Below are 27,228 nucleotides of genomic sequence, written 5' to 3' on the forward strand. Positions count from 1 at the left end.
CTGACTGATCCCTTCTGATCCTCTAACCCAGAGGTGTAGCTCAATGCCTCGCCTAACTCACACCGCTAAAGTCCCTGGAGACATTTGGTTTGTCTTGAGATCTCGGTCCCAGACTTTATGGCGTAGACATGGCCAATGATCAGGGTAGGCACACGACTGCTTAACAATGTCAAACCCTCATCCAGAAACTGGTTAGCCTTGGAAGCTAGGACTTGCAAACAGGTGAGAATGGCAACTTTAGAACCAGCCATGCCAGTTTCTTTGGCAACAGCCACTGGAGTTTCTCTGCCAGAGTGTGTACCTCTGGTTCCTACCTCCTTGTCCCACAGTGCCTCACACACCATGACAGTTCACTGCACAAGACCATAGATATGTGTGGATATTCCACACCCTTGACTCTCATCGTAAGGAGCTAACAGGCCTACAGACCCCGGGAAGGGTAAGGTAGATGATGTTTACCCTAGGGCCGCCTCCTCCGTGGGAAAACGGAACACCCCAGAGATCTAATATAGTCTAAACCCTCAGGATCTGAATAATCAGGATGAAAAAGGAGCAGCAAAGCATAACGGGGATGTAAGGGCCAGTGCTCAGTTTTAGAAAGAAGGAAGAAAATAGCTGTCCATCAAGGGCAGCAAATAGGTTCTAAGTGATACCACTGCTGGGATCACAATACTGAAAGAAGTATGGGGATGCCTGAAGCTTCAGAGGGAGGCACAGAAAATCAAGGGCTGGCCACAGTAGGCAAAAGGGAATAGTCTAGTGCTGAAATACTTGGGATGTCCTATAGGTAGGACTAATTCCTTGCCAAGAAAACCAAAATCCAATCTGATCTCAGGTCCCTAAGTCCCAGAGCTTTCTTTCAGGAAGGGGCTAGAGAGCTGGGAATAGTTAAACACAAGGGGGGATATCCTGGGAAGATGAACAGAAGCCTAAACCCCAACCCCAGAGCTCTGTATTGTTCATATGTGGGGAAATGAAGTTTTAATCTTCTATTTGACAGCCAGAGAGAGAGGAGAGGAGCTGGTTTTCTCATTCCCCTGGCTCCCTGAAGGGGTGGTGGGCAGTTCAGGGCCTGGAGCTGAATCACGTTTGGTGTCTGGAGAGGCTGCTCTCACTTGCTTTCCCTGCTCCCGCTTATTAATCAGATGCTGCTGGGGGAGTGACACTGAGGCCTGGGGGAGACTGGTATTTCTGCATGGCTAACTAGGTAGCTGTCATCAAGGGTACATACATGGCAACCCAGGATAGAGAAAGAGCACTAAGCCAGCGGATAAACAAGAGGAAGGCACACCTGTCATCTCCAGCACCATAGTCTTTCCTTGTTCCTACTTGAGAGGGACCAATAACGGAGAGGGAATGCTGGGTGGATCATGTGCCCCCACCGTATTTTATTAAGTTTCACTGACAAGGAAATTTACAACAGTCAGTTCCATACAAAAATCAGCACACAAAGTCTGTACAGCGAGCAGCAGGATTAGGGGAGGACTGTGGGCCCCCAGATAGCAAAGCTGCAGCTGAAAGAGAAAGGTCCTAGAGCTCGGGCGGCACGTGGGAAGCTTCGGACTAGAACTCAGACCATAAGGAGAATGAGGGAATGAGAGGATGGGGCGGGGAGGAAGGTTTGGGAGGCATGATTCCCCCTCCTAAGGAGGTAAGGGAGGTCACCATTCGGATCATTCCCCTTCTTGTGTGGCTGACCCTCTTTCCCCTCACCAGCCAGCAAGCAAGGTTAGATGGGGGCTAGGCAGAGGCAGCCCAGCCTCTCAGGGGACAGTGGAAGACAGCGCTTCATAAGCCCGTTAGGATTGTGCTTAAGGTCATGAGAGCCAAAGGGCAGCTGTGACTCACCTCCTTCTCCCATCCCACATGTTTCATCTAGCTTCACTAGAGGTAGGCAGTGCCAAGGAAAGGGAAGCTGGGATTAAAAGTGGCCACAGCCTGCCCATGGCTCGGTCACAAACCTAATGCCCCTTCCAGACGCAGACAGAGATTCCCTGTGCTCACAGTACTATCTGGGTCTTCCTGTTTTCCAACAGGGTCAGATCAGTAGAGCCTAGGCAGAAAAGCATTACTAGGGGATACAAACTCTCCAAAACACCAGGGGAGAGACCCAAGGGTTCATTTCTGCCAGCACCAGACAACTCCACGCTAGTTGTGCAAGGTTCCGACAGTTACTCCAAGACAGGGTAAGTTAAAAAGGGGCCTCAGCTTCATTAAAATGGTAGGTGTGACAAATTCTAAAATCAGAAGGGCAAGAGAAGGTGACGAGAGTAAAAGGGAGGGCAGGCCCTTGGGCACTCCCCTAGCTCAGGATGAAGGGTAGGGCTGGGGAAAAAGGGGCCGGGCGTCCTGCTCAAGCTGGTACAGGTTTGTGATTAGGCCTCACAGGGACCCTCCACCTGCATTGCTGCCCCTTCAGGCATCACCTCCCTTTTTTTTATGGCCTCCAGGACAGCTAGCTCTCGAGCTTCTTTCTTTTGATTTCTTGCTTCATACTCTAATCTGTTAGGAAAAAAAAAAACAGCAGGCCTGAGGTCACAAAGTCTAGCCCTACAACCTGGATTCCCTGGGACAGATGGCCTTACAAAGTTATCCTTTTGCTAAACTTTCATTCCACCCCTGAGCAACTAAGCAGAGAGATTCCTGTGAACCACCTTCTGGAGACTTGCAATGGAGGAAGCTCACCTGTTTTTAATAATTCTCTGTACAATGAGGTCTGTGGTGAGGTCATTGCCACTATTGATCTGACGAAAGATACCCCGTCTCTTGGGCTCCTGTGGGTAGAGACGGATGCCACCAAGCGGTCACAGACTGCTGAAGGCTAGGTTCCTCCCCTCCCTTCTTGCAGTAAGGATAGGTTCAAAAGGAGGAAAGAGGTGGGAAGTGATGGGTAGGAAGGAGGAAACGATGGAAATCCATTATTCCCCTTGAGAAAAGAGACAGTTTGTCACTTCCCCAATAAGGGACAGAAATGTGTGCCCATGAAGCCCCACCTATCCATGTTCAGAGAAAGTATTCACAGGAGAGGTCAAAGGACAAGAAAATGAACAGAGAAGGATACATATCTGGGAGGCGGAGGTTGGTGTGGGGAAAAGACAAAGGTGGAGAACTAGCAAGCACTCTGGAGCACTCACCTTATATGGATCTGAACCGTCCTTATCAGGCACCACTTCAGTCTTCCCATGACACACTAGGTCTACCTGAGAAGAGGAGCTGTGGGGGTCAGGAGTACTACTCCTGGCTAGAAACTCTAGCGGCCCTTAGGGCAGAGGATGGTCCTTGACAGAAAGCTGTCCACCCCACCCCACTGGGCCTTGGTCAGCCAGTCCGCTATTCTGCCCCCGCTCTACTGAGGGTGGGCTGCCGCCCTTGGGCAGACAGAGATGAGGACACCACGATGGAGACTCTGAGTGAACTCAGGAACCCTCGGACACCTCCTTCAACTCAAATGAAGGCTCTGGCAACCCTCCACTCCCGTAGTAAACAGTGCTCATGAGTCACCAAGATGACTCACCTTGAAATGATCTAGAAGGTTAGCTGTGACGGCATATGGCGCTCCAATCACCACCTCAGCCACATACTGGGGAGACAAGAGAGAGCAGTGACCTAGCTTTTCCATACCTCCTCCAACTCCAGGCTAAGTGACCAGGGTGGGAACCCAGAAATTTGGTTCTGAAGACCGGAAAGTCCCACATTAACCACTTTACAGAGCAGGAAAGGAGCTCGGATAGTCAGACTGTTCCAGAGATAGTTCCACTCTGCCAGTAAAGCTTGGAGTCCTAGAAGTCACTGAATACCTCTCCTTCTCCCCTGTCACTCAGACAGGGCTCAGAGGAATTAAACAGTGAGTGGCAAGGCTGGGACCTGAACCCAGGTCTCCTGAATCCAAGTCCAAAGTTCCCAGATAGTTTACAAAGAGCTCTCAATAAACCTGACAGCCATTGTTGAGACAGCCATTCTAAGCTTCCTCTCAAATCCTCCACAGAAGAACAGAGCTTTGTTTAGGGGCTAGGACAGAGGAAAAGAGATGGTTCATAAGAGGCACTACTGGAGATTCTGGACCCAAGATTTCCTGAAGGCAGAGGACGTCTTCTTCCTCTGAATTCTTCCCACCCCAGCTCCTAAAACAGTCTCTGTAAAACCTAGGGATGCCAATGATTGAGGACCAGCACGAGGAACTGATGGCAGTGGAAACAGAAAAATGGGTATGTGATGGTGGGACTTTTACTGTTGTTGCTATCACTGATGTTTTTAATTTGGAATGAAGTCAAGGGAAGAGAAGCAAAGAATTTATAGAAAGCTGTTCTCCACATGCCATTTCTGATTACGCTATAACTAAAACTATTGGCAGGCAGACGAGAAAACAGAGGCTGGTGAAGTGAGAAGAGGCTTTCTTGGCTAACGAGCAAGGGCCCAAACTGACCCTGCAGTGCAGGTGAGATGTTCTAGGGAGCAGTGGTGACTCCCAGAGATGAAGCATTTCTTCCCCACCAACGAGCCAACACCTTTCAGGGGGCCCGAGTTTGGAGGTGACTCAAAGGGCAAGGGAGAGACCCCTCACTCTGACTAGAGTACCCAGAAGCCCAGCTTAGTCCCAGCTCACCCTGCAGGCCAGCACACTTAGCGTTCTCTCATGCACATTCATGATGGGGTAGTTCTTCCCTTTGTAGTGATTCACTTCCTAGAATCAGACAGAGAGGCTGCAGTCAGTCAGAGCCACACTTCCCTCAGAGGGTGGAGTTTAAGTCAACTGACTCCTCGTAGCTACTTCCTGGTGGAAGGCCCGCCCCCTCCCAACTCCTGGGGCTTGGCTGAAAAAGGTCATTTTTTGTAACAGTATCCTCCTGGAAGAGAGGGGCATGCACTGAGATGCAGCTAGAGGAGGGAAGCAGGCAGTCGTTCTTGCTTCTTTCCTTATCGTATCACTTAGTTGTTCATACCTGGTCAAAATGTAAGCCTGCAATGATGTAGGGTCGCTCTGCAAGCTGGTAAACCTTCTCCAAGAAAGACACATGCCCAATATCTGTGTCCAGGTTAAGAGAACAACAGGGAGGGAACAGGGTGCCTGTCTCCACAGGGTGGGGCCTCAAGCACCCTTTGTGGAAGACTGGGGAAGAGAAGAGTGCTAAGGAACCCCACGACTTGCAGGAAAGGGGATCCTTCACTCCCTTTTCCATGGTCCATTCTAACCAAGCGTTCCTTCTAGCCCACTTGGATACACTTTTCCCCCAGTTTTTCCCACAGCCTGAAAGAACCCTGGCAAGAGTGACAACCTAGTCCCTTGGGCCCTAATGTTTTCTGCAACCTTTTCAAGGATGACTGTGAACGGTGAAACTGTTTCTAGGACAGACGTTCTCCACTCTTCCCTGGGGAGGCCAAGAGGAGGAGTGGCACCAGAAAGATACGGAACAGGTCAAAGGCTCCAGCCACATAGATGATGGTATCTCCTGGCTCTGGCTCCTTCCCAGAAGCAAACTGGATGATCTTCTGGGATGTCTGCAAAAACTGGGACACTCCAGTCCAGGGGCTGTGGCTCCTTGGGCACTAGGGACCAAGCAGGGGAGACTGGTTAGAAATGTCCCATGTCATACACCCAGTGAGCGCACCCTTCTACCCCCCACCAGGATCCCCAGGGGCTGTAGATATTGCCTGTCCCTTCTTCCCAGGCCTTTTGAGCTGCTGCCTTCCTATGGACTCCCTCTGCTACCTCCCTCATCTGTGAGCAAGTCCTTGCTTCTTTCGGCATGGGTGTTCTACACACCAGTGCAGGGAATGTTCTGTGATCTGGGCAAGGGTGAAGAAGAGGCTGCCAAATTTACAGCTCTCTTTCTAGCCCGAAGATGCTGGTGGGTACTGATCTTGAGGGCTATTCTCTCAGCCCTCGAGGAAAGGGAAAAGAGGGAGTGGAATGGGTTGGGGCAGGGGGACGTCTGAGAGAAACCAATGAACAACGAAAACTCTTTCTTTGCACCAGTTTCTAGGCAGGCTAGGGGAGAGGAGGGGACAGGGGAACAGTGACACCTGATGGAAGGGGACTATGTGCAAGGAATGAAACCTAGCTTTAGCTCCAGAAAGCTTTAATTTGGTAAGAAAGGACGAGCAGATGACAAAAGTCAGAAGTGGTCTCAACATGGCCACTGAGTAAAACGCCAGCATCCTGGCCTCCAACAAAGGGCCCCAGATGGACAGAGGAGAAGCAGACAGCAAATCCCGACACATTCAATAGGACCCAGAGGCCACTGTCTTGTCACCTGGGAGAAGCCTTCTGGGCAAATACCTGCCCCAGCAGGTACAAGGTGAAGGGGCTACAAAGGGAGACAGGGGCCATACCACTGTTAGAAACTTCAAATAGTGATGGTCTCAAATGGTAGTGTCTACTAACACCCAGGGACTGGCATGACGGTCAGGCCCAAGGAAGGAGCATATGCTGGAGAAAGGTACCTAGCTCCTGTCTGGCCCTCTCAGCACTTGCTATGAACGCTAAACTGAGTCTGAAAACTCACTGGGGGAAATTCGGAAAATTGTGCCCGATACCATCATGCTCACACGAGGACAAGTACTTCCTTTAGAATGCAAGGAAACCCAGAACAAGGTGGCAGAGTAAAGTCAAATTAGGATAAATCCTGGGTTGGGGGAGAAGTCTGCTGAGGAGCAGAAAACAAAAGGACAAAGGTGACAGGGGCCAGGGACTGGGTCTTTCCCTAACCTCACTCTAGTAAAGGAAGAAATACCAACCCTCTCTCCTCGGTGCTATCATCAAGCCTCTTATGCATGTGAGTTCCTAGGCTTTTGTCAGACTGTGTGCTTAGCAGCTGTATACAGAGCCCTTTCCAAACACTCACCTTGCCAAAGCTGTCAGTGTACTCCTGGTATTCTGAAGGCAATTCCTGCACAGAAAAGTGGAGTCAGGCCCCAGGGCCAGCAGGGCACGAGAATTCCAGCCAGTCCTTTCCATGGCCACTGAGGGGGCTTTCCTCACTGATTTGGAGATGTCCCTGTTGAGAAGCAGGAAGCCTGATGCTCCCTACATGCTGACCAGTCTCAGGAAAGGAGAGTGACAGATTTATTTCTCATGGCCTACAAACATCCCATCAGTAATAAATGGAAAGATATATCCCCTCCCTTCCCAACCAGGGTCCTGGCTTTCAGGCAGCAGCCATATCCTAAACCCCAGGACCCAGTGGCAAGGAAGAGAAAGGAGAGTTACTCGTCAAACTCCCAGAAGACCACTGCCCTCTAGGCCACTTCGAACTTACCCGGCTGCTGTGATGAGCCTTGGTCATGAGCAGCATCCGGCCAACTAAGTCAGTGGTAGAGACGCCCTGGGTGCGCTTACATTCTCTGTGGGGGACAGGGCTGGGTCAGATCAGTGCAGAAATGGCTCAGTTCTTCTAGTGAGCAGTACCACTGCCAAAGGCCTCCATCACCCAGGGTGGGCTTACTGTGGGAAGGCCTATGTATCCACCCCCTCCTCTAGTCAGGTGGGAAAACAAAGAACACTGTTCTGCTGCAGTTTTTTCTGATTCCCACTGAAAGATGAGAGAGGTGAGGTAACATTTACTCTGGGATAACAAAGGACATCTAGCTCCACAGTCTATGAGAAGAATTGTCCAAGCTGGAGCTTTCCAAGGGCATGACAGCCCCAGGTGCAGAGTAGCCTCATCTAAAGGTATCAGTGGTGAGGCCTTCAATTTTCCCCCTCCATTTAAGGCAAGCTCCCATTGTTGGCCGAAAAGTCAACAATTTCAGCATCCTGCCTGAGAGGCAGAACTGAAGACCCTGATTTAGATCCCATCTTGTTGAGTGACCACCAGATATCTGCTTCCTGTTCTGTACCTCAACTGCACACCAGGTCCTAAGAAAGTGGTTAAGACTTAGGAGACAGGGAAGTAGCACGGCACAGTGCAATGGCTCCTGGTCTCTGGAAATAGCTGCATATCCATATGGGGCAACAGGTATTTTGGTTTTGATCTCTACTTTGCTCCAGTGCAATCTACATGTCACTATTTTTCAAATGCATGTAGATTCTGATGCAATTAATCAAAATTATTCGAAATTACTACTGAAATCACAATAACTTTTTATCACTGTGTGTTTTCTTGGTCAATAATTACAACTTAAATTTATACAGCATTTTAAAGTTTTCTAAGAGATTCACATACATTATCTCATTTGCGCTTCATAACTCAGTGAGCAACTGTCCCCATATTATAGATGAAGAACTATTACTAACAGTACAGTACTCATAGCATAGTATTACTATGCTAGTAGTGTAAGTAGTATCATGTAGAGTCCACTAAAATTTTGGCACTAAAAAAAAGTCCTTCCCAAGCTTAAGCAGGAAAAGAGTTGAGAAAATCCCCTTTTCTCCCCTCTTTGCTGGTGGGAAGTTTATGGGTGGGGAGCACTGCACACGCTGCCAGACACAGCTGATGTGTTGTCGATCACTTTGCAAGTTTCCTTCTTACTTTTTTAACCTTTGTTACAAGGGATGTCGCAATGGGAGAGACAAAAGGGGCCAGGGACGTGCTTGGAAAGGAGGGCTAGGTAAGAACAAAAGCATCGATTAAAAATGAGATTGTTACAAACAGATGCTCATTGTCAAAAAGGCAGAGGACCATCAATGGAGTGGACCAGACAGTGTGGGCTCCAGCTTCAGTTCTGTGTCTTTGGGAAAATCACCTGACCTCTGTAAGCACTGATTTCCGTGTCTTCAAAATGAGGGTTCTTAGGCTGAGAAGGCAGAGTGGTGCTGGGGGACAGGCGCTGGACTGACAGAGGACCTGGTTTAAACCTGAGCTTCATCACCTGCTGCCTGTGTGAACCTGGCCAGCCTTTCTGGCCTTTGGTTTTTGCATGTGTGAAACGAAAAGGTTGGATGATATGACTCATAAAGTCCTCTCCTTCTCTAACTTTGTGATCCTATGATTCCTTTTCCACTAAAAAATCCCACAAATCTATGAAATGCTAGTGTTAGTGAGATGCCTGCAGCACAACCTAGTAGTCACACCTAGAAAACCTTTCTACAGGTTACCCTACTTTGTAGCTGGGGCAAATTCTAGCCAGTAAGAGAAAAAGGAACATAGAACCATGCCCTTATATTAGCCTGACTTGAGAAGCCTCCCTCAGTGGCTACCAGGAATCAGAGAACACACTATGAAATCATATATAAAGTACCATATACACAGTAAAGCATTACCTATGGAAATGTCAAAGACAATTATTTCTACTCCCTTGATTCAGTTCAGCAAACAGGTATTTAAGTACTCACTCTGTGTAAGGCATTTCTCCTTACAATCCCCCCTCCCTCCCACCTTAGGGCTTGGCAGATGGGTCTCACCTGTATCTCCCAGCCTTCTTCACTTCTTCATAGGTGTCCCGCCCATCCACAGTTAAGGTGATATCATCTAGGAAGCAGCGCACACGCGCGCACGCGCGCACACACACACACACACACACACACACACACACACACACACACATTAGAGGGTCAGCCCTGCCAAGACACTTCAGGACAGCCTTGGCCAAGAGCCTGAGTCTCAGACAGAATCCAAATCTTCATATCCTAAAACTCCAGGGTCAAGGAAAATGCTTTCAGAGTCCAAGATTTCTTGGGTCTGCCTGACACACAACTTTTCTGCAATTTAAAAAACTGTCATCTCTGCAGAATCATGTGGGGCCTGCCCCCCCCCCCAGTTGCCACGTTGCCACTTTGGGACTTCCAAGATAGGGTGTGCAGCCAGGCCACTTACTGCCATGAACACAGAAATCACAGTTGTATTTGTCCAGGGTCTCCAGGGCAGTGACGTAAGGAGCACCAGCCACAATCTCATCCACCCACTTGATGGCTTGGACCATTTTGTATCTCTCCTCCTGAGTGAAGACAGGAGGGCCCTTGTGCTTGGCAATCTCCTCTAGGGCAAGGCAAAGAGGAAGAAAGAGTAGAGTAATAACAAACACTACTAATGGTCTCCTAAAGAATCCACAGCAAGGACTCTCGTTTCCAACAACCCAATGTGCTAAGGTACTCCAATACCAAATGTCTTAGTTCTGAGATCTTGGGTTCAATTCCTAGACAATGACAAATCTTGAAACGGATATGGTATTTCTCTTGGGGAAGCAGAGTAGTCACTTAGTAAATTCTCCATATTAGTAGAATAACTCCGCCCCCACATTTCTTTAGCCTTTCCACCCATCTAGGCCACTAGATCCAAGTAGGGAAAGGGTCTGGGATACAACCCTAGTCATCATATTTTGCTTTCCCACATCTCCACTGCCTGGCAAGGATTGCAACTTATGGGGGAAGGCACCATGTCTGTTTAAAACGTCCTTATATGATCTGACTGGCTGAGAACAGCCAACATTGCAGTCCCGTGCTATGGGATGGGGAGGCAAGAGCTAGGAGAGGAGCTGGGGCACACAGCCTCTTACCATCATTGTGGACCCCTACGACAAGGTAATCTCCCATGGCCCGGGCCTGACGCAGCTGGTTTGAATGCCCATAATGTACCATGTCATAGCTGTGGAAATAAATGGAGGTATCAAGCCTTGTACCTGGTTGACAGGGAGGGACATGTTTGAGTTGGGGAAGCAGAGTTCCCCTTTTGTAGCCTCTTTGGGGTAACCCCCTATGGAGCCTCGAGCTATCACAAATGAAGATGAGTAGTGAGGGCAGATTAGGGTGAAAGGAAGGTTCAGGAAATAAAAGCCAGGCTGTTCAACAGCTTAGACATGGAAGGTTTTAGGAGTCTTGACAAAGTCATGTGAAGCCAGAGAAACTCAAGCGAAACGAAGGGCAGGATCCTTATTGCCAAACCTAATACCAATGTGGGAATTCATTACTAGGGTTTGGCCATGTGATCAAGTTAGGCCTATAAGGATTTCAGGGTGATCCCCTAAGGAGTGATGAGTAGCACTGTGACTCCTAATCTTTTCTTAGTTGTTAGATTTCCAAGAGGAACTACATAGCATGTTTATTTCTAAAATTTAAACTTAAATTAATCTTGTAGTACACCTTGAGGAGGCATAGAGGGGGTGTTATTATTTTGGAGTCTGATCTTGGCATAATGGGGGCATACCATGCTCTTTCTTCATCAAGAAAGCTTATCCAAGAACTATCAGGCCTCAGTTAGGTTCACAATCAAAGACCTAGCTCCAGGGAAGGCTGAATCAAAACCCAAAAAAAGCCAATTAAAATGTCCCCATGAAAGCAAAGAGGACTGAACAGAAGAAATGGGAGTGGAGGAAAGGGACAGAAAGGTGAGATTAGAAGGGAAGCTGAAGTGGGGTGAACTTAGGGAGTATTGAATACTGGGGATTTTGATCAAACAGAGGCCCTTTCATAAGTAAAGTCCACAGGGTACATTCCAGAGTCCACATGATAATAGGGGCAGAATGGCAGCCTATGTGAAGACCCATTTCTCACTTTCTCTAGCCCAATATGAGTTAATGGAACCACTGGTTTTGCTTAAAAAACTCTGGATTGACCGTGTGGGAGGGCATAGTACAGGAATATGAAGTACCGATGTGGTTTTGTTCCCAGAGTCTCTAAATTTTTATTAGATATAGGATTTTTTTCAGTTCTTTATTACTGCCATCCACTGTCCAGAAACTCCAAACTCTCCACTTACTAAAACACTAGAAAGGTAACTATGGAATAAAAAAAAATTCCCTATAGGACAGAGTACCTATTATTTGGGTTGTTTTGATACAGCCTAGTTTGGGCCCCTGGAAGTGTTCCCAGAATATACTGGGAAGAACAGCAGTAGAACGTGAATCTGCTTCTGATAATTCAGCAATTGTGTGTGAGCAAAGGTCAAATACTCACTACCCCAGAATACTTACTGGGATCAGAGGCAGAATACCTGGGTTATAACCTAAGTATCCTGTTGTCAATAGTATCTTGTTTCAGCATCTCTCTCTCTCTACAGAACACTAACTTCTCTTTAACTGAGACATGTGGGTGTATTGAACTATAGAAAGGAAAAAATACAATGCAGGCACATCTCACTTCGAGTAAATCTAATACATACTAGGTGAACTTCATACAGTTTATTACAATTTATGAAACATTTCATATAATCTCATTTGATCCTCACTAAACCCATTTGAGGTTGGTGGTAGTACAAAGTAGTAGAGGTTAAGTGACTTTTCCAAAGTTACATAGCTGGCAGAGTTCAGATTATTGCCCAGGTCTTGATTCTAAATCTAGGGCTCTTTCCACTACCCCAAAGCTGCCTCTGCCTATGAAAATCCAGATCTGTAAAACCTTTGAGAAGTGGACACTCCTTTACTGGAATATGAGATTTTGTATAATCTACGTACTGGAGCACAAGGCCTGTACGGCATTTTAAATGGTTAAAATGACAAAAACTTGACTCACACACATTTTCTGAAACATATGCAACTGTACAATATTAGACATACCAACAGAAACATAAAAATTTTAGCTATTATACTGAGCCAAATGTTTTATATTAGAACAAAAGCAAATAGAGCTTGGCTGGACCTTTCTGGGGGAAAAACAAAACAAAACAAAAACCTAAATGTCTGAGGGAAACTTTCTGGAGCCCTGCAAATGCTCCCCCACAATTTTAAATATTCTTAATAAATACTAGTATGCTGCTTTTTTCTTGCAATCATCTGAAAACAAAGTGCTTAGTGTACTCATAAAAGACTACCAGATCTGGGGCTAAAAGCCAAGAATTCTCAACTTCCCCATTCACTTTACCACTATCTCCCTTTGGAAGGATGAAAGTCAATCTCTTCATCTGAAATGTTTTTCTGTGTTCACATGAATCTGAGCAAGAGTCCTAAATGTGAAGAGTGAAAATTTTATGCACCTCTTGGTAATACTTCAGAAACAGTAAAGTATCCCATGTCTCCATGTCACTAGGGATCTGTGAAATCATATGGGCCAAATTCCTCAAAAAATCACACACAAGAAAATCAGGCATCAAAACCATGTTTCTACCCACTTTCCCAACCCAAAACATTCCTTTGAATCTCAAATTCAAAGTCCTACAGCAAGAAACAATCTCCCTCCCCCCCACCGGAATATCAAAAGAACCAGTTTATCTTAGTTTATCTTATTTTTAAGTAAAGGGCTGGTCCAAAAGTCCACCTTATCCTACGACGATTAGCACTCATATAAGGGAAGAAATAGCTAATCTTGAGTTTCTCAACAGAAATCCAATCTCTTATAACAATAAATTCTCTGTAAATGCCTTTTCTCTTGGTTCTTGCTTACAATCCTGTTTCCTTTTCCCTGTTCAACTCTCTGGCTCTCCAGCATAGACATTGCTGATTCCTTGACCTTTTCTTGGCTCTACCCTGCTCCAGCGGCTCAGGGCTCCTACTGCCCGGACCCCAAAGGGTCACTTATTCAATGGTTATTGCTATACAGCTGAGGGAGATATGGAAAAATACATGCAGTTAGCTTGGACTTTTTTTCGCTGAGTTGAGTCCCTGAGAACTGAGCCCCGGCGCACGTTTCCAGGAAGGGCAGCCCCACTCGGGCCGGACACACCACCGAACCTGCCCTGGGCAGCCAGGAGCCCCGGCTCTCCGAGGAGTCCGGAGCCGACCGGCTGTCCGCACCAATCGTCCGGGCTCCCCCGGGTCCGAGTCCCGGCGGGGCTAGGGGCTGCTACGGGACCCGGCGCAAAAACGTCGCCCGGCAGACCCGGAGTTTAAAGACCCGCAGCTTCGGGCAAGACCCGGGGCACGTCTCCCGGGGGGGGGGCCGGGGGCGGGCCGCCCACACAGGGCGAGGCGGGGCGGTCCGCTGTCCGCGGTCCGCAAGGCCCCGGGGCGGCGGCAGGGAAAAAGGAGGGAGGGAAAGGGGAGAGAAAGGAGCGGGCGGGCGGAGGCTGGCACAGGTGGGCAGCCGGCCCGACCGGGGGGCGGGCAGGGAGGGGTCTCGGGCCGCCCCGCTCTGCCCTCTCTGACCCACGTTCTCACCAGCCGTCGCACCAGACCCGCACGGTACGCTTGGTCCCCGGGCCGAGGTTCTTGGAGGAGTCCGCGGTACCATGTCCGTTTCGGATCATGTCCCGGCGGCAGCAACGGCTCCAGCCCTTTCGTGTCCGGTGTTGCGATCGCTCGACAGACTGACTACCGACACAGAGCGGCCACTGCCGGGGGTGCCACGGCTCCAGAGCCGCTGCCCCCGCCCCGCGCACGCGCCCACAACCGTCACGTGGGGGCTTACCCTGCCGCACCCGGCCAATCGCAAAGCGAGGAGCTCCTGGCCCGACAGCCCCGCCCTCGCTCCTCGCAGCAGGCCACGCCCCTCGGCGTGCTGTCACTCCCTTCTCTTCCTGCGGCAGCCGGTTGGAGGACGCCCCTCGCTCACCAAGCCCCGCCCCTAGTCCAGACAACGTGTACCCGCGGTCCCTGAATTCCCCTCCTAGAACAGGAAAACCAAGAGTATCCTTGTACTGGGATCAAGGAAGGCGCTTCCCTGCTTCCCCACCCAGCCCCTCTACAAAAACCGGTGTCTAGCAATGGGAAACCTTGCCGACGATGCCCGGTCCTGAGCACACGAGGCCTTTTATTTCTATCTTCTCCACTTCTCAGAATTTTGGAGCAAGAAAGAAAGAAAAGGGTTCACCTAAACCAATCAGGCCAGTCAAGGTTACACAATTAGTTGTCAGCATGACTAGACTAGTACCCTGACCCTCTGACCAGGCTTGCACCTTCTCACATCACATCCCCTTCTCTTGTGAGCCTTACTAAAAGTATTGTTCCCTTTTTAAGGCTTTTACATTCCTCGTGGAGGTCACAAAGCTTCTTACTCCATTTAGTCACTCAGTTTTTGTTTTTGTTTTTTTTTCATATTATGCTTAGCAAGAATCTAAGGTACAGAAATGGATGCAACATGTACAGGTTAAGGCAGTCTCTTTACCTAGATAATGTAAAAAATAACCACACACACCCCAAAATAATCAAGGTATTGTAGAGTTTAATCGAAAAAAATGAAAGGATCTGCTTAGAGCTTTTAGAGAGGTCAAAGCCACCCTATTACTGTATACTCAAATACAGAAAAAAGATACCTATAGTTAGCAATATTTTTAGTAACAAGTGGTAGAAATACAGTTCAGGGACCTAAGAGCAGTCTGGTGAACTGAGGTAAAGGCAGCTGTGTATTTCTTCATGGCCAGCCAGATGTGAAATATCACCAAGTCCTTTATCTTGCAGAAAATTATTAAGTCTGCCACTTCCTCACTCAGAGACGTCATCAATAGACCCTAATTCATGATTGGGTGCAGTTTGCAGCACAAAAAGTGGTACAAAGAGCTAGAAGACAGGCTTTCAAGGGGGGAAAAAAACCCCAGATAAATTACTAAAAATCCCAGTACAAAAATTTCATCCATTATTCCCCCTTACCAGTCAACATGGAGGTTAACTTCACCCTTCATGGTGACTTCTGACCCCTGAATAAGGTTTCCTGAAGTTATTTGAAAAGTGCCAACTGTCTATTCCCCTACAGGCATGGGGCTACACTTTTTTCCTCTTTGTGCCTTTGGTGCAACCCCTGCCAAACCAGCCACCTGAGAATGGCACTGAGCTGAGTGGAGCCCCTTGCTCCTTTTGATCCCTGGACTGAGTCTCTTCTGCACTCTGTGGGGGTACCAATGGCTTTCGGCTGTGGCTGCCTTCTTCATCAGCACGGAGAGGAGTTGCCAGAGAGAAGATGGGGTCTTGCCACCTACCAAAAGCGAAAAAGATGTATTAGGTGGCACTCAAGGCAAGTACTTGAATCTGACTCAGAAACCATACTCTATTAAAATGAGTGGCTAAAACGGGTTCCTACCCTGTTACTAAATGATAAACCAGGGTGCCAGAAGTACTAATCCACTCTTGCTACTTAGAGGTGATCACCTTTTTGTCCGACTCCCTCACCTACCAAAATCAAAACCACATTAATTTACCATACTGGGAGGGAAGACCAGTCTGTAAAGTATAGCTTATGAAATATATTTTAAAGAAATTAATTCATTCAAACATTAAGCACTTGATGGTAGGTGCTGAAGGAGTTGCTAACTTTGGATATGACCCCCTGGCCTTCATAGAGCTTATAATCTAAGGAGAGTATAAGACGGTATAAAATAATTGTATTATACAATACACAAAAATGAGTTAGAGTTGTAAAACAAAATGTCAGGTGAAGTTCAAGGGTGGAAAGGGCTTCAAAGAGTAAGTTACATTTGAGCTGGGCTTTAAAGGATGGTCCCACATTTATGTCTGTATTGTAAACTAAGTTCACACAGAATCTGTGTATGACACTGTGCTGACTCCAACAAGTTCCATTACGAGGGACCCAGAGGAAGGTAGTCAGCATGCTGGGCAGACCACCAGATTATGAGATCTATAATCACCAAAAAAGTTTCAGCCTAATTATGTACAAAAGAAGAAAACAAGTAGATGAAGCATGTTTACAGTTAATGCTGATATGTAGTTGAATGACCAGCCTATAAAGCTCATATGTACATACTGTAATTAGTATATTACTGACTGGTACATATTACATAATGTACTAATCAGTATTGCTAATATACAGAATATACGCTGTACATACTGATTAGTGCATTCTGCAATAACCACCAATCAGTAATGGATTAATCAGTATGTACTACACTATATACTGTACGTATCAGTCGTACTGTTTAGTACATTACTGATTGGCACATATTGCTAATATATGAGCTCTAATGGTTGGCTTTTCACATCCAAATGCATATCGTTAAGCATTTATTTATTTATTAATATAAATTTATTTATTTTTAGTTTTCAATATTCACTTCCACAAGTTTTTGAGTTCCAAATTTCTCACCCCTCCCCCCACCCCAAGATGGCATGCATTCTGAATACCCCTTCCCCTGGTCTGCCTTCTTTCTATCTCTCCCCCCTCTTCTCTTATCCCCTTCCCCTTCTATTTTCCTGTAGAGCAGGATAGACTTCTGTATCCCATTTCCTGTATTTCTTATTTCCCAGTTGCATGTGAAAACATTTTTTTTAAAAAACTTTGAGTTTCAAATTTTCTCCCTTCCTCCCTTCCCACCCACCCTCATTGAAAAGGCAAGCAACTCAATATAGGTTGTACGTGTGCAGTTATGCAAAACAATTCCTTAGTAGACATGTTGTGAAAAACTAACTATCCTGCCCTCCCATTTATTCTATTCTTTCTTTTGACCCTGTCCCTCCTCAGAAGTGTTTGCTTCTGATTACCCTCTTTTCCCAATCTGCCTCCTCTCTATCATCCCCCTGCTCTCTTGTCCCCTTCTCCCCCTATTTTCCTGTAGGGTAAGACAGATTTCCATACCCAATTGAATGTGTATGTTATTCTCTCCTTAAGCCAAATCCTATGAGAATAAGATTCACTCATTCCCTCTCACCTTCCCCTGTTTCCCCTCCACTGTGAGAGACTTTTCTTTTCTGTTTTTTTTTTGAGATAATTTACCCCATTCTACCTCTCCCTTTCTTCTCCGAGTATCATCCTCTCTCATCCCTTAATTTTATTCTCCAGATATGACCCCTTAATCTTCAACTCACCCTGTGCCCTCTATCTATCTATATATACATACATATTTTTTTCCTTCAACTACCCTAATACTGACAAAGTTCTCATGAGTTACAAATATCATCTTTCCATGCAGGAATGTAAACAGTTCAATCTTAATAAGTCTCTTATGATTTCTCTTTCCTGTTTACCTCTTCATGTTCCACTGGAGTCCTGTATTTGAAAGTCAAATTTTCTATTCAGCTCTGGTCTTTTCATCAAGAATGCTTGAAAGTCCTCTATTTCACTGAATGACCATTTTTTCCCCTGAAGGATTATACTCAGTTTTGCTGGGTAGGTGATTCTTGGTTGTAATCCTATCTCCTTTGCCCTCCGGAATATTATATTCCATGCCCTGCGGTCCTTTAATGTAGAAGCTGCTAAATCTTGTGTTATCCTGATTGTGTTTCCACAGTACTTGAATTGTTTCCTTCTGGCAGCTTGTAATATTTTCTCCTTGACCTGGGAACTCTGGAATTTGGCTACAATATTCCTAGGAGTTTTCCTTTGGGGATCTCTTTCAGGAGGAGATCTGTGGATTCTTTCAATTTCTATTTTGCCCTCTGGTTCTAAATATCAGGGCAGTTTTCCTTGATAATTTCTTGAAAGATGATGTCTAGGCTCTTTTTTTGATCATGGCTTTCAGATAGTCCAATAATTTTTAAATTCTCTCTCCTGGATCTATTTTCCAGGTCAGTTGTTTTTCCAATGAGATATTTCACATTGTTTTCTAATTTTTCATTCTTTTGGATTTTGTGTCTTGATTTCTCATAAAGTCACTGTCTTCCAATTGCTCTATTCTAATTTTTAAGGAAGTATTTTCTTCAGTAATCTTTTGGACTTCCTTTTCCATTTGGCCAATTTTCTTTTTAGGGCATTTTTCTCCTCATTGGCTTTTTGGACCTCTTTTGCCATTTGGGTTAGGCTATTTTTTAAGGTGTTATTTTCTTCAGTATTTTTTTGGGTCTCCTTTAGGAAGCTGTTGACTTGTTTTTCATGATTTTCTTGCATCACTGTCATTTCTCTTCCCAGTTTTTCCTCTATTTCCCTTACTTGCTTCTCAAAATCCCTTTTGAGCTCTTCCAAGGCCTGGGACTGATTCATATTTTTCTTGGAGGCTTTGGATGTAGGAGCTTTGGCTTTGTCGTCTTCTGGTTGTATATTTTGATCTTCTTTTCACCAAAGTAAGATAATATAGTCTGACTCTTTTTGTGCTGCTTGCTCATGATCCCGCCAATTACTTGAATTTTAAACTCTTTGTTAAGGTAAGAGTTGGCTTCCAATGTGGAGAATGTACTGTCCCAAGTTTCAGGGGTTTGTGTACCTATTTTCAGAGATACTTGTATGGACCTGTAAATTTTCAGTTCTTCCAAGGTGGTATGATAAGGGAAGAGGTGTTTACTCCTTTCCTGGCCTGTGACCACAAGTATTCCTTTCTGTCCCGTAACTGTGAGGAGGGGTTCCTCTCCACAGCCACTACAAGCTCCACCATGCCATCACTCCTCCTCACCCCAGCACTACTGCCCAGAACTATGACCCAGATCCAAACAGGGGCAAAGCAAGAGATTCCTGCCTCAGCACTGGCAAAGAGATCCCTGCAATCCCTCTCTGATCAGCCACTGAATTCCCCCTCAGTCTGTGGGCCGGAAGCTTGGGAAGCAGCTGCCCCCCCTGGGCCAGGCTCTTGGGGAATGGAGCTGAAACCCCACCTTCCTGTCTCAGCACCGACAGAAACAGACTTTTCCCACTGACCTTCTAAGTTGTCTTTGGCATTCATGGATTGAGGAGTCTGGAAACCTCCACAGCTGCCCGCAATTCAGTCCTCTGAGGCCTGCTCCAGGTTTGCTGCGGCCTGCACGCCCATGCCGCGCTGCGCTCCCAGCCTGGCGCGATACACCTTTCTGATCAATCATCCAAGTTGTCTTGGGCTGGAAATTTGTTTCACTCTGTCGTTTTGTGGGTTCTGCTGCTTCAGAATTTGTTTAGAGCCATTTTTTTATGAGTATTTGGAGGGCTTTGGGGGAGAGTTCAAGCAAGTCACTGCTTTCACTCTGCCATCTTGGCTCTGCCCTATCGTTAAGTCTTAATAGGCATTCTTCATCCATCTGCTTTTTCCTTTTTCCTCTGTGGATAGTTAGACTGAACTCTGTTGAGTAGTTATAGAACTTAGCGAGTTATAGAACTTATTTAGGAGGCTGTCCTATATCCTGGGAATTGATATAATCAGCTCTGTTTAAGCTCCCTACAAACAGGAGCATCTGGAATATCTTAGTTTATTTATGTTATGAAATATATCTTATAATCCATTTACAGACTGGTCTTGTCTCCCAATACTGTATATGAATAAGGTTTTGCTCTATTCAGTAATCTATACTTTGTGAGGATATTTATAAGGAAAACGTCAGAAAAGTGACTGCCTTACAGTGATCTAGTGGTTTGTTACTTCTACTTCTCTGGAAGCAGTTTAGTCCATCTTGGATGGACACTGGAAGATGAACCATGAACTGGGCTCAGAATTGACAAAAACAAGGGGCTTGACGGCCTCTGGGAAATAGTACACGGTGGTTTGGTTTTGTTTTGTTTGAATGATCTCCAAACTTCACCTTGGATAAAAAAACAATATTCCTCTGGTAATACTATATATGTCTTTGAACCAGGGGATATCAGTCTCCAAAGTATTAAAGTTACAAATTACCCAAAAGGCACTAGTGGATGTGAGTAGGCTGCAGCACATTAACAAGGAACAACTCCATAATAATTACAAAGACACTGTCAGAGAACGTACTACTGGAAAAGAAGGAGGGCTGGATTACAGGAAGAGGGATAACTAATGAGTAGCTTGTGTACTCCAATGGTGCCCACACAATGTGAAGGGATCCAGAGGAAGGCCCTCAGCATGCCAGGCAGATCAAGAGCAGGAGAGTACAGAGCAAACTGTACAGAATGAGTTTGTGATGTGCATCAATGGATGCCCTACAACGATGTGATCATATATCCATCAAAGTTCTAAAGTTTGTTAATAAAATGTGTTGTTTTTTAAAGTGCAAGTCATATTACATAATGCCTAACATTACATAACACCATCAACAAATGTCCTTTAAACACAAAAATTACAAGGTCCAGAAGTCAAAGAATCATTTATAATTGAAATTCTTTACTTAAAAAAGCTGTTGATTTAGGAATGTCCCCGTCTTGATTAAAAGGAAAAAAAATCTTTGAAAAAAACCCAACAGAAATAACTAATGTTTTTATAGTAAAATGGGCTTTTTGATTAAGCTGTGCTACAAACACACAGCCCTTAAAAACCAACTTTTTTGTTTTTAGTTCCTTGAAATAAAATTCTTATTTCTACTAGCAGAAGACATGAAGAATATCAGAACATAAAAATTAACTACAGGCCAAATTATCTAAAATTCATCTAAAACTAAAGCTAGATTTCAGTCAACTGCAACTATTCTTAGAAGTAATTCTATTAGACGCCCCTTTACCTCAGCCATTACCTTAGGTTTAAACCAGTCTTATCACTTCATTAATAACCAGGCTGCAAGGAGAGAACAGTTTTTCAGAGGTACACGAACAAGCAGGACAGTTTTGAAACTAACATGATGAGGCAAGTTACTCATAGCAAAGATTTGCTGTTTTATATACAATTCCCCTCTTCTGTTCTTTGTATGAGGAAATGCTCATGTTAATCAGTGTTTAAGTATAGAACAAAACATTCAGTCTGAAAGAAGAGGCAACCATGTCCATCTGTACACACAAAACAGGCAACAGAACTGAAGGCTGCCTAGCTCAGGCTAGAGACGTAGGTCCTAATCACAACACTCACCTATTGTAGTGGGGGATCTCAAGACCCAGTTCATCCATTAGCAGCTGCATGACATCATCACATTTCCCATGAAGTTTCAAGGCAGCCAGGTCATCTTTTGGTGTCCACTGAGTACAAAGGGGAATAAATATGAATGCATTAAAAAATGCTTTTCTAAAAGCATATTGGTATTGGTATCTGCTGGCTCAGGGCTAATGAGTGATATTTGTTGATTTTTCACAGTGTGTTAAACCTAGTATTAGGCACTGTGTGGGAGAGGTGAGGTAGAGCTGGAAGGAGTTACTAAAATGGAGACCCATTAGTCCTAGGTTAGGATCACATTCTTCTAATGCCTAGAATGCTGGAATCCCCCCCGCCCCCCAATCTCTGGCTTTTGATAGCTTACTTAGCATTTGAAGCCCAACTTAAAAGCCACTTCTTTCATTAAGCCTGATTCCAGCCCCAAACTCTAAGCTGGGAATGATTCCTCTATCATCTGATCTTACAGTATTTTATCTTTTTCTTATATACTTATATTCTAATTTGTGTATTTATGAACATATATTTTCCATACCAGCATGTAAACTCTAAGCAGAAACTATGTTATTTATATTTGTACTTCTCCCTGTGCCTGGCACGTACTTAAAAGTGCATTAAACATATTAGATGCTTAATAAGTGATTTTTTGAAGTAAATGAATGGCTACACCCCTCCTTCTCCTGTACCTACCACTAACTCCACCACCATCACTCCGAATTCTTACTTTAATTAGTATTCCCATTCCCCTAAACTTGATATACTAGGTAGGTACTTCCAGACACATTTCAATTTTCTCTAATTACCTGTAAGTTTACTATGTAGAGCTTAGGCCGCCGGCTAGGGGGTTTAGTCATACACCAGAGACGTGGATACTTCTTCAGCACCTGCGCCAGGATCCAAATAAACAAGACTATAGAAAGTTGAGATTTGACTGAGCCTAAATGTTGAGGAGGGAAAGGAATAACAAATTACTGAAATCTAATCTGCTCACTACTTTTCTCATCTAGTACCTTTAAGCTGGATCCCAAACACAGAATTGTGTCTGCTTTGCTTGCTGCCTCGGTTGCTGCTTCCCAGTTCAGAGGTTGCCCCAAAATCCCCCCTCTCACCAAAGTGCACAATGGTATCTCGAAGGTGTGCCCCACACTTATGACAGGTCCGGCCTGTCTGGTGTCTGTGCAGGGCTGTGCGCTCTGTCACATCAAATACTCTCAAGTACTCTCGGTTGGGAGTGCAGGATGTGCAGACCTGAGGAGAGAGGAGGCCCGGTGAACCAGAGTTCAATGTGTTCTCCTTCAAAGCCTCTCAAGTCCCAGTGATGGTTGCTCACCTCAATGTACATGTTCCCATGAAGTTCTGAAATTGCTGAGCGGGGCAATCCACTCCGTAAATGGAGTCCATCACAGTTCTGGGATACTACATGCTGCACCTTTAAGGGAAAAACATGGGTGGAAAGACAGCAAAATGTGCTGAGGAATCTTCCCACCTCAGCTCAAGGGACGTAGCAAAGAGCTCACAACACCAGAACCTAGGGCAATATCACTCCTGCCGAAAGCCTCGGGATGTAAAGGCGAGTATGGCCAAACTGTGAGATGACGGTTACATCCTGCTAAAGAAGCAGGATTGAGTCCAAGCAGGAATTGGATAAAACATCTAAGGAAGTCTTCAGTAAGGCTTAGGGGAATTCTTTTAGTCATACTGTTAGGTATTTGTGAAGTAACTGGAATATCTCACCTGCACGTTAAACCAAAACAATGACCAACTTGCTGCTGTCTTTTAGTGTCATAAGCCATTAGAGGTCTCAGTGTCCCATCTGCTTTCCCTCATAGCCACTGAAGATTCTCAAGGTTTTAGGTTAAGAGTTAGGCGTTACCATAGTACCTTAGGGGAAAGCTATTTTGAGTTATTACATCTAAATTCCCTAAAGGCCCAGACAGATTCACTCCTGGCTTCTCGCAACTGAAGCTGTTGAACAGATACACTTGAGCAAAGTCAAAGGAGCCTTGTCTAGAATTACTGTGGCTTCTGAAATCCACAGAAGCAAAAAAAAAAAAAGTCAGAGGGGTACTATTAGTGCTTAAAGTCTTAGGATGAAAGCTGGCCACCAGAAAGACGTTTCAGAGATCCTAGTAGAGTAGTAGAAAGGCCTGGGGATGCCTAGCTCACCCTGCTAGCCAGGCAATAGAGAAGATTATATCAGGATGACTGAAGCAGCACAAACCTGGAAACTAAACCCATCCAGGAGGGCTTCTCAAAAGGGTGAATCAAGACGTTTTGGAACAATAGAGAAGAAACAAAAAAAGTTAGGTCCTCTCCTTCAGGCCCTGGAAAGTAGAAGTGCTAGAGACCCTGGACTCTTACCAGCTTCTGCTCATGTAAGCGGGCGATGCTCATGTGGGTGAGGGTGGGCTCCGCCTCACTCAGATCGGCAGCACTGCCAGATGGAAGGGAAAAAGGGAAAGGTGAGGAGGAGCTGCCAAGTTCAGGTTCACACTACATCTGACATCCCTCCATTTCACAGGGAAGGCCTCTGTAGCCTGCCTAGGAGGTAGAACAGGGGCAGAGAATTAACTTCTGCATTATGCTTGCTTACCTAATGCTCCTCCCTTTCTGAAGCAATGTCCACACTCCATTTGGGCCCCGGTAATCTGGGATGGAAGCTGCCTGCATGACCAGGAAATACATAAAAGAAAAGACAAGCAAGAGGAAGGGCGTCAACTGTAGCTACTGGCAGAACTCCAAGAATAGGCAGCAAAAACTGTATTGCTGTTACAAAAAGTCATTATACAATTCTATATGTACACTCAGCACTTTGAGATAAAAGATTATTTCATGCTTTGTATTTTCATCCCTAGTACCTAATACATAGTAGGTGCTTGATAAATGTTTGTTGACTGAAGTCTTCAACTACTGAATCAGGATAATTGGTGACTTATGAATCCCTAAGTTGGGGAGGATTGTGCTGTTCAAATTCTTACTGCCAGATACATTTTCCTTCAAAATAGTTTCTACTCCCAGGGTGGTTGTAAGAATAAAATGAGATAATACTTGTAAAGCACTTGGCAAATTTTTAAAGCACTACATAAATATTAGCTATTACTATTATACTTCTAAATAGACACTTTAGACCCTAACAAGATAGAATGAAAATTAACCAAATTTTCTGAGTTTCTAATCTAACCAACACTACTTCTATCTATCTATCTTAGGGTATAGGATGTTAGAGGGTAAACCAGGAAAGGTGAATCTTCTGGCTCTTGAGCTAGATTTAATTTGATCTTTAAGGAAGCTATTCACTTACTTGCCGCTGCTATAGCCTGGGACATCTGGGTAGCATAGTGGATAAGAGTCTGGGACTGGAGTCAGGAAGACCTGAGCTCAAATCTGACCTCAAGACACTTACTGTGTGACCTTGGGCAAGTCATTTAACCCTGTTTCCCCCAGTTTCCTCATCTGTAAAGTGAGCTGCAGAAGGAAATGGCAAACCACTCCAATATCTTTGCCAAGAAAATCTCAAATAGGGTCGTTAAGAGTTATACACAACTGAAAGACAACAAAGTAGCCCAGATAATAATTTCTGTTACCGTGAGTAGTTCTGGTTCTCCCAGAGTGGAATTTCTAAAGCAGCAACACTCAAGACTCCCGCTGCATTCAGCCCTCTCATGTGCCACTTAACAATGCTTCAAGGCCTCTTATTACTGAATTAAATATTAATCTGACTACAGGGAACATAACAGTCATGTGACTCTTCTGGTTATCTGTGATAACAAATGTTTGATTCACAGAACTGTCGGTACTAAGAGTACCTGTAGAGATGTGAATAAGTTAGTAAGCTAATAAACATTTCAAAGGATGGTATATTATAAGTGACAATCTGTAACATGGTATGATTTTCAACATGACTAAAAGTGTCCTCCCTACATATTTTGCTCCTTATTTAATACCTCTTTTTCCAGTTTTAAAAACAGCAGATAATGGAAAATCCAGGATTCCATACTTGGGGACAGAATGCTAAAGGGTAAGCCAGAAGCAGATGTTCTTTCTACTGTATACTTTAGAATGTAGAAGAGAGGCAATTTTAGTGACTGAGGATTTGGAAAACTGGGTTCTAGTACCATCTGTGCCACAGTACAACTCTGACAAAGTCACTTTAACTTCTCTTGGCCTGTTTCCTTATCTATAAAATGAAAGAATGGGAAACTGAACTAGATAATGACAGTTCTATCTATATTGTCACTTTCCTTCCCCTCCTTTTCCCTCAGTGCTTAGTTAACCCTTATTACAGAATTTTAGACTGTGTAAGCTCCATAAAAGCAGGGAGTTTGTTTTTTTGCCTTTCTTGTATCCCCATTGCTTAACATCTAGTGGGTACTTAATAAATACTAGCTAACTGACTGGGTATTTGTTTTAATTTACTAAATTTAATGTAAACATTTAAAAGTCTATTATTACATACAAGGTACTATGCTAAATACTGAAGCTTCACATTCTCTTAATTATGAGATGAGTTCAATATTATATATTGTTCTAAAGCAATAACCAGCTGCTTTCTGAATATGACCTTTAGCTGATTTTATGTGGATCTCATTAGGGAGAGAAGTTCCTACATCTATGGTAAACCAATGGTCCCCAGGGGGCACCATCCACAAACCTACCATTCTATCCAAGTGACCCTAAGGAGATTTCTAGGGCCAATAGTTTCAGAGTAGCTCTTCCAGGAAGGATTTCTGAGTCAGGTTAACCCTAAAGAACACAACAATGTCACTCTTTTCCCTACCGTGCTAATTCCGGCTCCCGTGTAGATGACCAAGTATTTGGCGTTTTGGACAGCTACAGCCAGCTCCCTGACTTTCCTCCTTAGTTCCCCTGGGTCATCACACACCTGAGGAGACACAAGAAAGGTGGTCAAAACCCCCCCACCCCTCCCAGAACAAAGCACCGAGAACCAAGGAGCCGCAAATGATTTACAGACCGGGGGGTGGGGGGTGGGGGGTCAGAGACCCTTCTATCCTTTCCAGAGCCAGATGTTTTTCTTTTTCTTCTGAACTGGGAGCTGATCTTTCTCCCTGCTTCCCCCCCCAACCCGCGCCCCCCCCCCAAAAAAGAAGCATGCTCTAAACTTAGGGAAAAGAAGGCTCTGCGAGCCCGGCAGGGACAGTTCGGAAGGAGCCGGGCTCCGGGGGCCTCGAGGTCGTATTTCATCGTCCTCGATCCGGGGGTGGCCAGAGTCGGGCTGTGGAGCCTCGAGGCCGGGGAGAGTCCGGGGGTTCGGCTGGGGGGTCAGCTGGGGCCGAGCTGGGGTCAGAGGGCGGGCAAAGGCACACGGGGCCGGAAGCCGGCGCGCACTTGCCTCCTGCTGCCGCCTCTTCAGGCCCTCCCGGCGGCGGCTCCGGCCCTGCAGCTCCTTCACCAGCTCTTCGCTCTCGGCCAGCAGCCGGCACTCCTCGGCGCTCCGCTCCGCCGCCGCCTTCTTCAGGATCCGGGACACCTGCGGGGGGAGGGGGCCCCGACGGCCGTGAGGGGGAGCGCGGCAGAACCGCGCGCTCCCGAGGGGACGCCCCGGGCCGTGCTCGGCCTACCTGGCGGAGCCGGTTCCGCTGCTGCTCCTCCTGCAGGATCTTGTCCCTTTCGGCCGCTTTCCGTTCGGAGCGGCTCAGGCCGCCGGCGGCCATCGCTCCCCTAGGCAACCGGCTGCGGCCGCTTCCGCCCCCGAAGTGAGCGGCGCGCCTGCGCAGCTGCGCCTCCCGGCCCCGCCCCTCGCTCCTCCCCGTTTCACCGGGCGCTGCCCCTCCCTCCCCGGCACCCTACCAAAGAGGGA

General features: G+C 45.9%; 2 protein-coding genes across 5 annotated transcripts; both read right to left on the minus strand.

The window, feature by feature from the left end:
- Positions 1-1,368: 1,368 nt before the first annotated feature.
- PCYT2 (phosphate cytidylyltransferase 2, ethanolamine) lies at positions 1,369-14,187 on the minus strand. 4 transcript variants are annotated; one of them, XM_021000886.2, is made up of 13 exons: positions 13,963-14,187; positions 10,432-10,520; positions 9,753-9,914; positions 9,341-9,407; positions 7,257-7,341; positions 6,843-6,887; positions 5,406-5,544; positions 4,941-5,023; positions 4,604-4,681; positions 3,515-3,580; positions 3,135-3,200; positions 2,686-2,774; positions 1,369-2,502 (listed from the first exon to the last, which is right to left on the minus strand). In XM_021000886.2, exons 1-13 carry the CDS (start codon positions 14,049-14,051, stop codon positions 2,376-2,378), a joined length of 1,185 nt encoding a protein of 394 aa, XP_020856545.1. In that variant the 5' UTR covers positions 14,052-14,187; the 3' UTR covers positions 1,369-2,375. The 4 variants fall into 4 exon arrangements, with proteins under 4 accessions (XP_020856545.1, XP_020856547.1, XP_020856546.1 ...); XM_021000888.2 differs by lacking the exon at positions 13,963-14,187 and adding an exon at positions 13,250-13,405; XM_021000887.2 differs by lacking the exon at positions 3,135-3,200.
- A 761-nt stretch (positions 14,188-14,948) lies between these two features.
- SIRT7 (sirtuin 7) lies at positions 14,949-27,147 on the minus strand. The gene is given in 11 exon segments (XM_021000928.2): positions 14,949-15,712; positions 21,393-21,499; positions 22,214-22,294; positions 22,421-22,510; positions 22,512-22,658; positions 22,741-22,839; positions 23,772-23,844; positions 24,004-24,074; positions 26,188-26,292; positions 26,761-26,898; positions 26,990-27,147. Coding segments are annotated over 11 exon segments (1,215 nt in total). The 5' UTR covers positions 27,083-27,147; the 3' UTR covers positions 14,949-15,501.
- Between the last annotated feature and the right edge of the window lie 81 nt (positions 27,148-27,228).

This window comes from Phascolarctos cinereus, unplaced genomic scaffold (genome assembly GCF_003287225.1).
Source record: "Phascolarctos cinereus isolate Bilbo 61053 unplaced genomic scaffold, phaCin_HiC Scaffold_5;HRSCAF=322, whole genome shotgun sequence".
NCBI classification, from domain to species: domain Eukaryota; kingdom Metazoa; phylum Chordata; class Mammalia; order Diprotodontia; family Phascolarctidae; genus Phascolarctos; species Phascolarctos cinereus.

What these genes read in the sequence shown, in the direction of transcription:
- PCYT2 (XM_021000886.2), bottom strand. Translation starts at nt 14,051, where the DNA reads ATGATCCGAAACGGACATGGTACCGCGGACTCCTCCAAGAACCTCGGC. An exon ending in TGGAGCCTTTGACCTGTTCC is followed by an intron (nt 5,024 to 5,405) that starts GTATCTTTCTGG and finishes ACCTGGACACAG; the next exon opens with ATATTGGGCATGTGTCTTTC. An exon ending in CAGGCTTACATTTTGACCAG is followed by an intron (nt 4,682 to 4,940) that starts GTATGAACAACT and finishes GTCTGATTCTAG; the next exon opens with GAAGTGAATCACTACAAAGG.